The sequence below is a fragment of the Equus quagga genome, chromosome 2, assembly GCF_021613505.1.
Source record: "Equus quagga isolate Etosha38 chromosome 2, UCLA_HA_Equagga_1.0, whole genome shotgun sequence".
Taxonomy (NCBI): Eukaryota; Metazoa; Chordata; class Mammalia; order Perissodactyla; family Equidae; genus Equus; species Equus quagga.
This window is the reverse complement of record NC_060268.1, coordinates 128,440,397-128,454,064: the sequence shown is the minus strand read 5'-3', so window position 1 is coordinate 128,454,064 and position 13,668 is coordinate 128,440,397. Positions and strand designations below refer to the sequence as shown.

Genomic DNA, 13,668 nt, shown 5'->3' with positions numbered 1-13,668 from the left:
TACATTACATTTTCCAACAATAAAAGTGAAAAATGCCAATATAAAACAATTCAATTTAAACAAAATTATTTCTTGGGTTGAGTTGAGGATCCTAGCTCAAAGAAACACAACTAAACTGCCAACTTCAGAAAGCTTGATTTCAAATAAAGAGATGGTGAATGACAAAGGATATGACAATCAATATGCATGGAAATCAATCAGGGATAATTCCACCATGATTTTGTTCATTTTTCATTTTCTCGAGGTTTTTGTTTGTGTATTTGTTTTATGTAATATATTGAACCACATGAAATTGCTGATATTAGGCCTTTTACAAAAATCTACAAAATGGTAAGTTCAAATGAATCAGCCTAATATAAAGCAACTTGATTCCATGCAACAACCAAAACAAAAAAGGCAAAATTCTGCTGGGCTTAAAAAAAAACAAACCATGACCTAATCTAAATTTTCCTGATGGTTTTTGTGGCAGGTGTCAAAGCTGAATAAATAAAAGGAGAAAAGAAAGGAAAAGAAGAAACTAAGACTGGAAATGCTGTACCTTTGCTCCAGCTGCCTCATGGCTGCCGTAATTTTATTGGTTTTTTCTTCTAGTCGGGCAATTATTTCATTTTTTTCTTTCAAACCATCCTCAGAACCCTATTTAGAAAAACATAAAAACTGTAGAGGTTTTGATTTTCAAGCCTGAATATTTATAAGTTTTTATACCATTTTTCTATGGGGTTGTTACTTTGAAAGTGAGCAGAGTTAATGGGTAGATTAAAATACTTATACGACATAAAAGCAGTAGCACTACTAGCCTTCATTTAAAATGTAATAAAGAAAACAAACCACTCGGCCCTCAATGTTTTTGGAAGACAACAGAATAAACTCTGTTAAAATATGCTGTTTCTCAAATTAAACTGTAAAGGGCTTTTGGCAACAAGTCTATTTAACAGCAATGTCACTTTATTAGAAAATTCATAACAATTATTACAGTAAAGCATTTCAGTCGAAATTAAATCTTTCGCAGGATTATACTGATACAAAAGATTGACTTTTCCCAAAAGATTTTATCTTCATATTGTTAAGAAACATTAAGAAACTAACTTGGGGGCTGGCCCCATGGCCCAGCATTTGGAGGTCCTTGTGCTCTGCTTTGGTGGCCCAGGTTCGTGTATCTGGATCCCAGGTGCAGACCTACTCAACTCATCAGCCATGCTGTGGAGGCATCCAACATACAAAATAGAGGAAGACTGGCACAGATGTTAGCTCAGCACTGGTCTTCCTCAAGCCAAAAAAAGAGGAAGATGGCAATGGATGTTGGCTCAGGGTGAATCTTTCTCACCAAAAAACCCTCCAAAAAACAAAAAACCTAATTTGGTGATTTTTTTATTTGCTCTTTGATACCTTTTTCTTTTCTTCTCTCTCTCTCTCTTTTTTTTTGCTGAGGAGGATTTGCCCTGAGCTAATATCTGTTGCCAATCTTCCTCTTTTTTCTTTTATGTGAGCCACCGCCACAACAAGGTCACTAACAGAAAAGTGGTGTAGGTCTGCACCTGGGATCCAAACCCAGGTTGCTAAAGTGGAGTGCCCGAAACTTAACCACTAGGCCACTGGGGCTAGCCCTGACACCTTTTTCATTGCTACATTTCTTAAGCTTCCATTTCGAAAAAAAGTCACTGGTTTTTTACTTATTTTTATTTCTTTATCTATTTTTCAAATATTGGCACCTGAGCTAACATCTGTTGCAATCTTCTTTTTTTTTCTTTCTTCTTCTTCTCCCCAAAGCCCCCCAGCACATAGGTATATATTCTAGTTGTAGGTCCTTCTGGTTGTGCTATGTGGGACACCACCTCAGCATGGCCTGATGAGCAGTCCACAACCACACCCAGGAACCAAACCAGCGAAACCCCGGGCCACCGAAGTGGAGCACACAAACAACCACTCGGTCAGGGGACCGGCCCCCTAAGTCACTGGTTTTTATTACCAATATGGCACAGTTAAAATGGCTCATCTCTTAAAAACTAAATTCTTTATACAAATTAGATAACAAGAAATTCCAAGAGTTTAAGAACATTCCTTACCTGCAACTTTTGATACATCTCTATGTTAATTGCTTTAACTTCCTCTAGTTGTTGTCGAAGGCCTATCAGAGTATCTTGTTTCTCATGGATGTCTTTCTCCAACAACTTCATGGCAAGTTCAATCTCATGTTTCATACTAACTTGTACTGCTAGCTCATTCTCCACATCCTGCAATTTCAACACATCCTCAATTCATACGCCACTTCAGAATGTCAAAATCAGATACAAAACAGTTAATGAGATCAAGAAAGAGTTTCTATTCAACATGCAGACTACACCTTTTGAGTTATAGGCCCCACAAAAGGGAATAAACCAGGTCCTATAACAACAAAACATTCTAAATATTTTCAAATGCATATTTTGCTAAAATGAAAGCATTTTCTAGATTCTGCTAAATATCACTATTCTCTTGGTACAAGAATTAATATTTTTATTCCTCAAAAACTCAGTATTAATTTCCCTTAAACAAAAAACAGTCCATACAAGCGAAGGCGACAGATAACTCGAAAATCCCATTTCAGAAACAATTTTAATTTCTTCCCTTAAAGACTTTTACATCAGAAGGGAAAAAGGTTTCCCAACATTAAAGACAAACAGCACAAGGGGTGGAAAGGCTGGCAGTACTCGCTTCTTGACCTGGGTGGTGGTTACACAGGTATTTATGTTATAATCCATTAAGCTACACGTGTGTATTCTTCTGAAGGTATTATACTTCACAATTTAATAGGTTAAAAAAATGTTAATTTTAAATATGATTTTATTAATATTTGAATACATCATTCTATGCTACTTCACCTTTTGTAATGCTGGTAACAATCAATTCATTTCACAAACATAGATTTTAACACTGTTCAAGAATACTGTTTAAAAAACACTGATATGGTGGGAGCTTAAAGAATTTGAGGGTATTAGGGGATGGGATTGCTATCCCACCAAGGAAGATAAGGCCGAAAGAGATTTGAAGTGGTGCTTGCGTAAAGGTAAATTATCATTATTATTTTTGCTAATGTAACTTTAATATGATCTACCTGTCGTAACTGAGATTCATCTCGCAGCTGCCTTCTCGCCTCATTGTACATGTCATCCAGGCCCTGCCGAGAATGCTTGTATGTTTGAAGCTCAGCTTCCACATCCACTTTGGTAACCTAGGAAGAAAACATAAAACTTTTTATTCTATAATCACTACTTAATACAGCACAGAAACAGCCAGTTTACACAAAAGTCCCCAGAAGTGGCAATTTCTGAGACAAGGCAGTCCGTTTGCACCCAGTCTATACCTACCTCTAGGTGCTGCTGTGTTTTCATTAAAATCAATTTATTTTCACTTCGTAATTGATGATTTTCTTCTTGGAGTTTAATGATATTGTTCTTTGCTATTGCTAACTAAAAATTATGAAAGAGGGCCAAGAAAAAAGATTTTAAACTTTTTTATTTATACTTGGTTTACCGGTTATGTTCACGGCTACAAACAATACAAAATAAAATCCCAAAACTAGCAAAATGCCTTTCATATCTACAGAAATTTTCAGAAGAAAAATGTGCTTCTATTATCCCAAGATACCAATTAAAGAAATTATACTATTTCCACTATTTCCCTTCGTAAGTTGCAACACATTATGTTAGTCAAAACATATGATGCTTATCTGATTTACAGTATGTCTTGAATGCTAAATGCCTGAGTAATGTACAAAGAATTATGCATTAAACAAGAAGACTAAAGAATCATGCAAAGATAAAATCATCTATAAGGAAAGAAGTTTGTGCTATCATTGAAAATGTAACACAGACATCCATGATAACCAAATAGAATACCCTGTCAAATCTGGGAACAGTGAGAGACCATCACCAATATGAAACAGCTCTCATCATCAGAGTTAAATATAAAATGACTAAGTGGCTTGGCTCTGAGGCCCAGAATGAAAAGAAGGATCCTAGGAAAGGAAAGCAGGGACCGCTCCCCAATGCTGGCTTGCAAATAAATTTCTGAACACTTCGTCAGGAATACAACTTGAACTTCACAGGGCAACTAAGGCAAAGAAGAGTCACAAACTAGTGAGCAGCTCTCTCTAAATGGTCCCAATCTATCAAACTATCAAATGGTCCCAAGCTAACAAAATGAAGATGCATTCTTAACTGCAATCATGTAAACAATCATGTGCTCCCTGGTTTGGAAAAATTAGGCCAAAATTATTCTAAAAGAAAGAAGAATTTTAAGGGCCAGCCTGGTGGCGTAGGGGTTAAGTTTGCGTGCTCTGCTTTGGTGGCCCAGGGTTTGCAGGTTTGGGTCCTGGGCACCGACCTACACACCACTCGTCAAGCCATGCTGTGGCAGCATCCCGTAAACAATGTAGAGGAAGACTGGCAACAGATGTTAGCTCAGGGCCAAAGTTCCTCACCAAAAAAAAAAAAGAAAGAAAGAAAGAAAAAGAAATAAGAATTTTAACTAACATGGAAAATACGGGTCATAGCACTAGTAACAGATTTCTTCTTCTAGTCTAAATAATTCTTAAAATAGAAAGCAATGATTCTGTGGTTTGACAGATTTTTTGAAAAATTCATCTTAAAAGTAACTTTACAAATACTATTAAAAAAAGAGCTGAGATAAATTTCTGGTTCTGGGACCACCAGATAGCCACTTTGACAATGCAGGAAACCAGAGCACATGGAATGAGTTATACACATGGAAATGTGGAGAAAGGATAGACAAAATCATGCAGTGATGCCTGTAAAGAAAAGTAATCTGAACAGTGGAAAAAGAAGGACAGTATCATTTTAACAGGAATTTCTAACTACAGGTAATTCCACTATCTAAATACAAGTCATCCAGATTTAAAAATGAGAATCACAGCTTATAAATAGAAGAGTTTGTATAAGTTTCATCTTTGGGGCTCATTTAGAAGTTGACTATCTCAAACGATCCAGAGATTCACCTAAGAATTTGCCTGAGAATATATGGTTTCTCTAGAACTTAAAATCATCATTTACAACTATATTACAAGTGTCCGTGATAATGATGAAAATGTGTGTGTGTTTAACGCATTCATACTTAAAATGGAAAAAGATCATAAATACTAGGTAAGTAACAGACAATTATCCACGGCTGGGTGACAATACCTCTTCAATCAGCTTAGTATTTGACTTTTCTAATGAGTCAACTCTTGAATGGAGACTGCTGACTGTGCTGCTGAAAGTAATAAAGAAAAACTCATTCAAAATCATGCAAACTCACAAAGGCAAGAAAAAGTATGTTATCCTGGACTCATTATGTTGACTGTACTATCTGAATTTTTTTTTTTTTAAGGAAGATTAGCCCTGAGCTAACATCTGCTGCCAATCCACCTGTTTTTGCTGAGGAAGACTGGCCCTGAGCTAACACCCGTGCCCATCTTCCTCCACTTTATATGTGGGACGCCTACCACAGCATGGCTTGCCAAGTGGTGCCATGTCCGCACCCGGGATCTGAACCAGCAAACCCCGGGCTGCTGAAAAGTGGAACATGTGAACTTAATCGCTGTGCCACTGGGCTGGCCCCTATCTGAATTTTTGAGTGTGGGAAATTTTATTTAGTTGGATAACTTGATTTGGCTAGGAGAGAAATAAAGACCATAGCAAGAGAATGAATATTTCTATTGAAATTCCATTTGATGCTGCTCATTACTTTTTGTTGTGTTCTTAACGGTCCTTCTTACATTTAACTTTTAGGAATGGAAATTCCACATAAAGATTAGTAAATATTGTTAAAACTAAATTTAAAATTATTTTTTAGAGAATAAACTTTAAATGTCCACTTTATAATTAAGTGGCTTAATGAAGCTTATAAACAGTAGTCTTCAACACAACCTCATTTCTGTTTCCCCCTCCACTTTCAAAAAAACTTAAAAACCTCCAGAGTCACCCATGGTTTGAGAAATGTGAATAGGAGATACCCAACATCAGGTACCAAGTCAGCCTGCAACTAAACAAACACCCTGTCTTTGAAAGATACAGTCAAAAGTTAGGGGACTGGCCTGGTGGTGTAGTGGTTAAGTTTGCACACTCCGCTTCAGTGGCCCAGGATTCGTGTGTTCCAATCCCGGGTGCGGACCTACACATTACTCATCAAGCCACACTGTGGCAATGTCCCACATACAAAATAGAGGAAGACTGGCATAGATGTTAGCTCAGCAACAATCTTCCTCAAGCAAAAAGAGGAAGATTGGCAACAGATGTTAGCTCAGGGCCAATCTTCCTCACCCCCCCCTCAAAAAAGACAGTTAGCTTACACCACATAAACACACTTGCTTTTTGCATTTTTGCTTAAATGGATCAAGACTGGACATTATTGTACATTTTACTGAGTCTGTTTTTCAAGGCCTGCTTGATTCTACCATTTCAAATTTTATCTAATAAAATGTAATATGTTGTATACATTATAGTAAAACCTATAACAGATTCAACAAATTTTATACCAGCCTCAGAAACAGGATTAGTATTTTAGTTTAACTGGTGAAACAAGAAAAATGTTTTCCATTCATATTAAATCATTTTTTAAATATAATCATTCTTAGGTAGACAACTTGAGTTTTTCAAACAGCACCAGGGTACCTTGATGGTGAGATCATAACAAGTACAGGACTAGGAGATGGAAGACCAAGGTTATAGTTCCTGCTTTTCTACTTCCTAACTGTGTCACCTTGAAAGTTGTAAAACCTTTCAGAGCTTCAGTTTCCTTATCTATAAAATGAGACAATAATATTTGCCCTACCTTCATGTAAGAATCAATAAAATAATAATCAAAAAAGCACTTTTGAAAACAATAATCCCTCAACAGTGATTTTCTTTGAGTAAAAGACAATAAGGGAGTTCTATTTTTTCTAATTCTGTTTTCCACTTTTGAAATATTCTAAATGTACAAGAACTACTTTCTAATTAGGAAAAGCAAGGAAACATTTTAATACATAAAATATAAAAAAGTAAGACACAGTATTGCTGTAACTGATTAATATACATAATTCAAAAGAGAATAAAACACCTCTTTTGAACCAAATGGGATATATACATAATTCAAAAGAGAATAAAAAACCTCTTTTGAACCAAATGGGATAGACTCTAAGATAAACTGTTCAGTAAAAACAGTAAAGTTCAGAATAGTGAAAGAAGTATGAAACTCTATGTGCACAAGACTGAGGAGAAGCTGAGAAATATAAGAATATGATGCATCTTCTTGTTTATTTCCATAAAGTATCTCCGGAGGCACACAGGAACCTAGTATATTAACTACTCCCGAAGAAGGAAATCAGATGGTGGGAGATCTGGGAGGGAGATTTTTTATTTTATGTTTCTTTTGAAGTTTAAACCATGTGAATATATTATCTGTTCCCCAAAAGTGAATAAAAGTTTAAAAGTAAATAAATAAGCAACATAAGGTTGCATTTAGAAATACAATCTCAGAATACAAATTACAAAATACACATATATACACATATTTCCTAAGTTTGTTTGTTTTTTTTTTTTTTTTTTGGTGAGGAAGACTGGCCCATAGCTAACATCTGTTGCCAATCTTCCTCTTTTTGCTTGAGGAAGACTGTCACTGAGCTAACATCCGTGGCGATCTTCCTCTATTTTGTAAATGGGATGCCACGACAGCACCTGCGAACCCCAGACCACCGAAGCAGAGTGCGCAAATTTAACTACTATATCACCAGGCTGGGCCCTGAAATCTATTATTAACACTCCATCATTAAAAAAAAAAAGACACTGATACAAGATCTCTCTTATCTCTCCAATTTCAGAGGGAAAGCAGGAGTTATGGCTTATTAATTTCTTTTACTAAAATGGGAAAATGTTTAATTGTATTTTCTGATTGTAATACGTGTTTATTGAGTGGAACTCAGAAAATACAGAAAAGTATAAAGAAAGTGAAAATTATTCATTATCCCATCACCCAGAGATAGCCATTTTTGCTAACTATTCATTTTAATTAATGAGAACAGTCCATTTCTTACCTATGTAGCAAATATTACTCATTATACCTATGCTATCTAGGATGGTAGTCACAAGTCACATGTGGCCACTAATAAGTGCTTACAATGTGTCTAGTCCAAACTGAAATGTGCTGTTAAATGTAAAATACACATTGAATTTTGAAGACAGTACAAAAAAAAGAATATAAAATATCTCATTAATATTTAGGGTCTGGCCCCATGGCCTAATGGTTAAAGTTTCGCACACTCTGCTTCAGTGGCCCAGGTTCGAGGGTTCAGATCCCACACACAGACCTACTGCACTTGTCAGCCATGCTGTGGTGGCAAGCCACATGCAAAGTAGAAGCATATTGGCACAGATGTTAGCTCAGGGCTCATCTTCCTCAAGTGAAAAACAAAAAAAGATTGGCAGTGGATGTTAGCTCAGGGTGAATCTTCCTCAGCAAAAAAGAAAAGAAAGAAAAACATAATTTTTACATTGATTACATGTTGAACTGATAATATTTTGGGTATATTGGGTTAAAGGAAGTATATTTTTTAATTAATTTAATCTGTTTCTTTTTTATCTTTTTAATGTGGTTACTAGAAATTTTTAATTACATATGTGAATCACATATTTCTATTAGACAAAACTGCACTACACTATTTTACATACAGATCTCAGAAATTCTTCCCAGAGAGAGTATTCACTGACAGTTTCAATGACTGGGTGACACTGTAAGGAGAAAACTTCCACCATAGAAGACAGCCACATTTACCCATGAAGCTCTCTGAAGTAGGAAAAATGAATTTTTGCATCATCAAAATGATATAAACTTCCACCTTATCTAACCTTTTCTCTCAAGAGTACAAGGATAAGTGTGAAATACTATTTTTAAATTCTCTGAAGATTCAATTTAAAAATCTGACTCTCTAAAGTGCTTTCTTCTGTGTGATCCCATGGCACCTTAACCCCAATCATGGCATTTATGAATTCTACTGTAGTTATTTTTTACATACCTATCTTTTCACTAGACTAGGAGCTAATTCAGGGCAAAGATCATGGTTTGTGCACCCTTCTGTTCTAAGAGCCTAGCAGTTGTTCAATAAACAGTTAGAAAAAAAAATCTGACTCTCATTTTCTGCTGAAAATAAATTATCTCCAATAATTCTCTGTATTCTTAATTTCTATTCTCTCTCTGTCCCCTCAACCCCTTCTCAAAGATGCTTAGAAAAAAGGAAAAGGTTAAGCTGACCTGAATAGAAAAAAAAAACCCTAAGACAACAGTCATAAATGTACTAAGTATCCAAGTGTCCATAATACTTACTTCAGTTGTCTATTTAATTCTTCAACATAATTCTTCTGGTCTAATATGGCAGCAATTTGAACATTCCTAGAGAGAGGGAAAGTAGCTTTGTGTTAGTTGGAAAGGCATTTATTGGGTGCCAAAATAAAAAAAACTTCTAAATCATCTAAAATTGTTGTAAAATCATAATGGTAAAATAACATTATCTTGCCTTTAAAATAAAATTCAAGAATCTTTATAATCATGTAGCAGTAAGCTCTGTACTAAATAACTATAACCTTTGTTAAGTAAATTACTAGCTAATACTAGACTTAACAATATCATTTGTATATTTAAAAATTTTTTTTGTATCTATGATTATTTTTATTGAAATATACTTGACATATAACATTGTGTAAATTTAAGGTATACATGTTAACTGGATACATTTATATATTGTGATATGATTGCCATTGTAGCAATAAATAGCACCTCTATCATGTCACATACTTATCCTTTCTTTTTAGTAGTTGGAATAAATATATTTTAAATTTAAACACAAGGAGATCCAGAAATAAATCAGCATTTCTAAGCTTGTGAATAATAAGCGTTCATTCCTTTTATCACAAAACACAGCTGACTATATTAAAATAGGTCTCAGGAACTAAAGGTATGACCAAAAGTCATATTCACACTTAAGCTTTCTTCTTCTAATTGATGTTTGCTTTGAAAAGCTTGTAAATGGAGGTGACAATAAAACAAAGCAGGAACTACACACAAGAAAAGGAAATAAAACCATGTAAATAGATGGACCTCATACTGATTTGTAAAGAGCTACATAAAAAATACAACATATGAAATAACTTATGAAATCATACCTTTCTTTATTTCCAATATCTTCTTCATTCTTTAAATACATGGAAAAATCAATCACTCCAACCTGAAAGAAACAGTTACTTTTATTTAAAGGGGAGAAATATTAGAAGTAGCTTTAATGTGCCACTGAATTTCATTCTTAACTTTTCTTTACTGTGTAACCGCACTGTTTACAACTTAGAGCAATACCTGGATCAAGGAGGAACAGTGCAAACTGAAAATACTCCGCAGTTGGTACTAGTCACTTCCACTTACTTGTGAGTCTAAATCCTCTCCCTTTACACACAGATTAGCATCTATCACATTCAGGCCAACCAGCAGCCCAACAATTACTGCTCCTTCTTCTTCCATCATTAGTGCATGATACTCATAGAATTCACTGTGAAAATGAAAATAAAAACCTTAAATTACAAATTTACTTCAAAATCTAAATTTTAAAATCTCAGCACCTTATAATAAACATGGAACCAATATAAATTAGCTATCTTCAAACTAGCCTTCTATATGTGAATACCTTAAAAATTTTGAAATTTAGGGGCTGGCCCAGTGGCGCAGTGGTTAAGTGCACACGTTCCGCTTCGGCAGCCCAGGGTTCACTGGTTCGGATCCTGGGTGCGGACAAGGCACCGCTTGGCAAGCCATGCTGTGGCAGGTGTCCCACATATAAAGTAGAGGAAGATGGGCACGGGTGTTAGCTCAGGGCCAGTCTTCCTCAGCAAAAAGAGGAGGATTGACAGCAGATGTTAGCTCAGGGCTAATCTTCCTCAAAAAAAAATTTTTTTTTGAAATTTAGATGTCTATACAGAAAATGTAAAAAGAAAGGGACTGAAGGAGATAAAAGAGAAAAAGGAATTTTGAGAGACAGAAAAGAGAGGCAAAGAGAGATCAAAAGAAAAAGAGGATTACTGAGGCCTGGAATGTTTGTGACTTTCAGAAGACGTAGTGACTGTCCTGTCGCTGTTCTGATTACAATATTTTTATTAGAGTTGAATTTTTAATCCCAGGCTTTAAGACCCTTAAAATAAAGACTAAGGTGGGGAAATGAACATATTAAAGATTTCAAAACCCATGTTCAATTCAATGTATTTGATATGTGTATTGCAAGTGTTCTTAATAGATAACCATCAATTAAAGATACATGTGGATATCTATATTCTAAAAAATGTTCAAACAAGACTTGTGAAAGAAACAGGATGGTCTAAAAACTAAAACTTGACAATTTATATTGTCAGAGATACATTCAGAGACCTAGTTATCACTGTCTCATGCCTTCCTCAAGAAGTCCCATGTATATTATTTAATCACTTTAATTATCTTCAGAATATTGAGAAATTGCAGGTGCTTAAATTATGGTCATTCTCATTGAAAGACAGAAAAACCAAGATGTACAACCAGAGTCACAAATAAAACAAAAATGACTAAATTCTGCAGACCATCAGAGAGGCCTGCTAAGAGAACAAGGGCAGATGGAGGGGCTGCCATAGGTCCACTCCCTTTGAGGACTGATCACCTTGCTTTGAAAGTCTGTCTTAAAACATTCGTCCTTCAATTTAAACTGACAGATTAAAAAGTGCCCACAATACATTCGAAGTAGTAGTTTGGGCATTCAAGATCTAAAAAGAAACCTCTTGAATTAAAACCCCAAATTCCAAAACAAATTTTTATTCACAGAATTAACTTTAATTTAGAAAAAAAAGAAACTAACTTAGAAATACAACATACAAATTTCTCCCTTATCGGCAAACAAAAAGCTTATGGTATTCATTTGTAGGCTAGTTCCTGATCCATGTTGTCCCCATCATGCTTTTCTCTCTAACTTTGCTCCTCGTATTTTTGCCATCTTATTGTATTTCATGCATGCTTTTGTACCACATCTTCAATCTTTTGGAAGACAGGAAGTAAAAGAAATAAAAAGTGAAAAGGAACATGATTTAGTGGTACAAACCTCAAGAGATCTCTTTGAATAATTAAGCAACGCAGGTAATCAGCCATTTTTTTTTGCATGAGGGCTAATCGAAGCCATGCTCTTGCACGACCCAGGGGGGTCCTAAAAAGCAAAATAAATTGGTGAGAAAACAGCTCTAGCCCAAAGATTATAGACTACATGTTCTATCTCTGTTGAGGTACATATTAATAAAGAAAAAAGGCCATTAATCATGGTTTTGTCTTCGTTTCCACAGTGTTAGGCCAGCTCTTTGAGCACGCAAAACTAATCCCTGGGAGCTATTTGAGTCTCTAAGGTAAATCTGCACCTGTAGGACATCCAGATATCATTTCAGGCCTTGAAGAAACGACTCTCTGAATAGTGAGGATATTTCTACAGAAACATTTTGTCAGAATGGGCTTAGCCCTCTAAAAATGAATATGCAAAGCGCATCAATAAGGTAGTATAACGCCTTCAAAAGGTAACTGACATTATATCTGAATTTTAAAAATCATAACAAAGCTAAGAAGGTACCAAGCTGATGATTAATTAGAGAGAAACCACAGGGCTGCTTGCTGTTTCTCAAATGTTTCTTTTATCCAGTTGTCCTTAAAAAATTAAATCTCATACCGTTCTCGTCCAAGTCCTCTCATTTCATAAAAATAAAAGCAGTTTTAAAGAATATGTGTGATTTTTTAAAGAGAAAGATATCATTCAGACTTTTACATTTTCTTATGCAGAGAACATTTTCGCAGGTGGTATGGGAGGAAACTTAATCTTCACTTCTAACAGCTAATGAATTTCTCATGGCTTAGCTTTTTAATGGATACCATTCTTCAGAAAACATTTTTTACTTTTGTAGAGTTTGGCTTTTTAAAAACATTAGGAGCATGTATTTTCATATTAAAATGAAACTAAATCTTATATTTCTCTTTTTAAGTATTGAAATTCCCTTTTTTCTCTGTATTTCCTAAAAATCACTACACCTCATATACCATTATAAGAAACATCAAGTGTGAATATCACTTGCTATTTAACTTTAAAAACTGGATTTGAATCCTGGCTCTGCCACTTATTAACCATAACTTCGCTGATCTTTATTTTTCAAATCTATACAATTATTATAATAATCTCTACCCTATAAGATTGATTTAAGCACAAAATGAGATAATTCATGTAAAAGAATTATTACCCTGATACAGTGCTCAACAAATAGTAGCCATTTACTTATCACTCAATAAAGTACAACTTGCAAACATTTGGATGTTGTGATAACAGCCGGAAAACACTACCATATTCCCTACAACATATAAGATCCTAAATTGTAAAGCTATCTAAGAGAAAGCAAACTGATAATCTAACAGAAAAAAAGCATAAAAAAAGTTATCTCGGGGCTGGCCCCGTGGCCGAGTGGTTAAGTTCGCGCGCTCCGCTGCAGGCGGCCCAGTGTTTCGTTGGTTCGAATCCTGGGCGCGGACATGGCACTGCTCATCGGACCACGCTGAGGCAGCGTCCCACATGCCACAACTAGAAGAACCCACAACAAAGAATATACAACTATGTACCGGGGGGCTTTG

General features: G+C 35.3%; 1 protein-coding gene across 5 annotated transcripts in view; it reads right to left on the bottom strand.

Moving 5' to 3' along the window:
• Positions 1-13,668, bottom strand: part of RUFY2 (RUN and FYVE domain containing 2) — a 43,959-nt gene that overhangs the window by 22,994 nt on the left and 7,297 nt on the right. For 4 of the 5 annotated variants that reach the window (XM_046653887.1, XM_046653889.1, XM_046653884.1 and 1 more), the window contains 9 exons: positions 12,113-12,214; positions 10,423-10,546; positions 10,170-10,231; positions 9,334-9,399; positions 5,178-5,247; positions 3,345-3,446; positions 3,092-3,208; positions 2,064-2,231; positions 539-636 (listed from right to left, as the gene is read on the bottom strand). In XM_046653887.1, coding sequence (XP_046509843.1) covers positions 539-636; positions 2,064-2,231; positions 3,092-3,208; positions 3,345-3,446; positions 5,178-5,247; positions 9,334-9,399; positions 10,170-10,231; positions 10,423-10,546; positions 12,113-12,214 — 909 coding nt within the window. The remainder of the gene's footprint in view (positions 1-538; positions 637-2,063; positions 2,232-3,091; positions 3,209-3,344; positions 3,447-5,177; positions 5,248-9,333; positions 9,400-10,169; positions 10,232-10,422; positions 10,547-12,112; positions 12,215-13,668) is intronic. The other variant, XM_046653886.1, reaches the window with a different exon arrangement.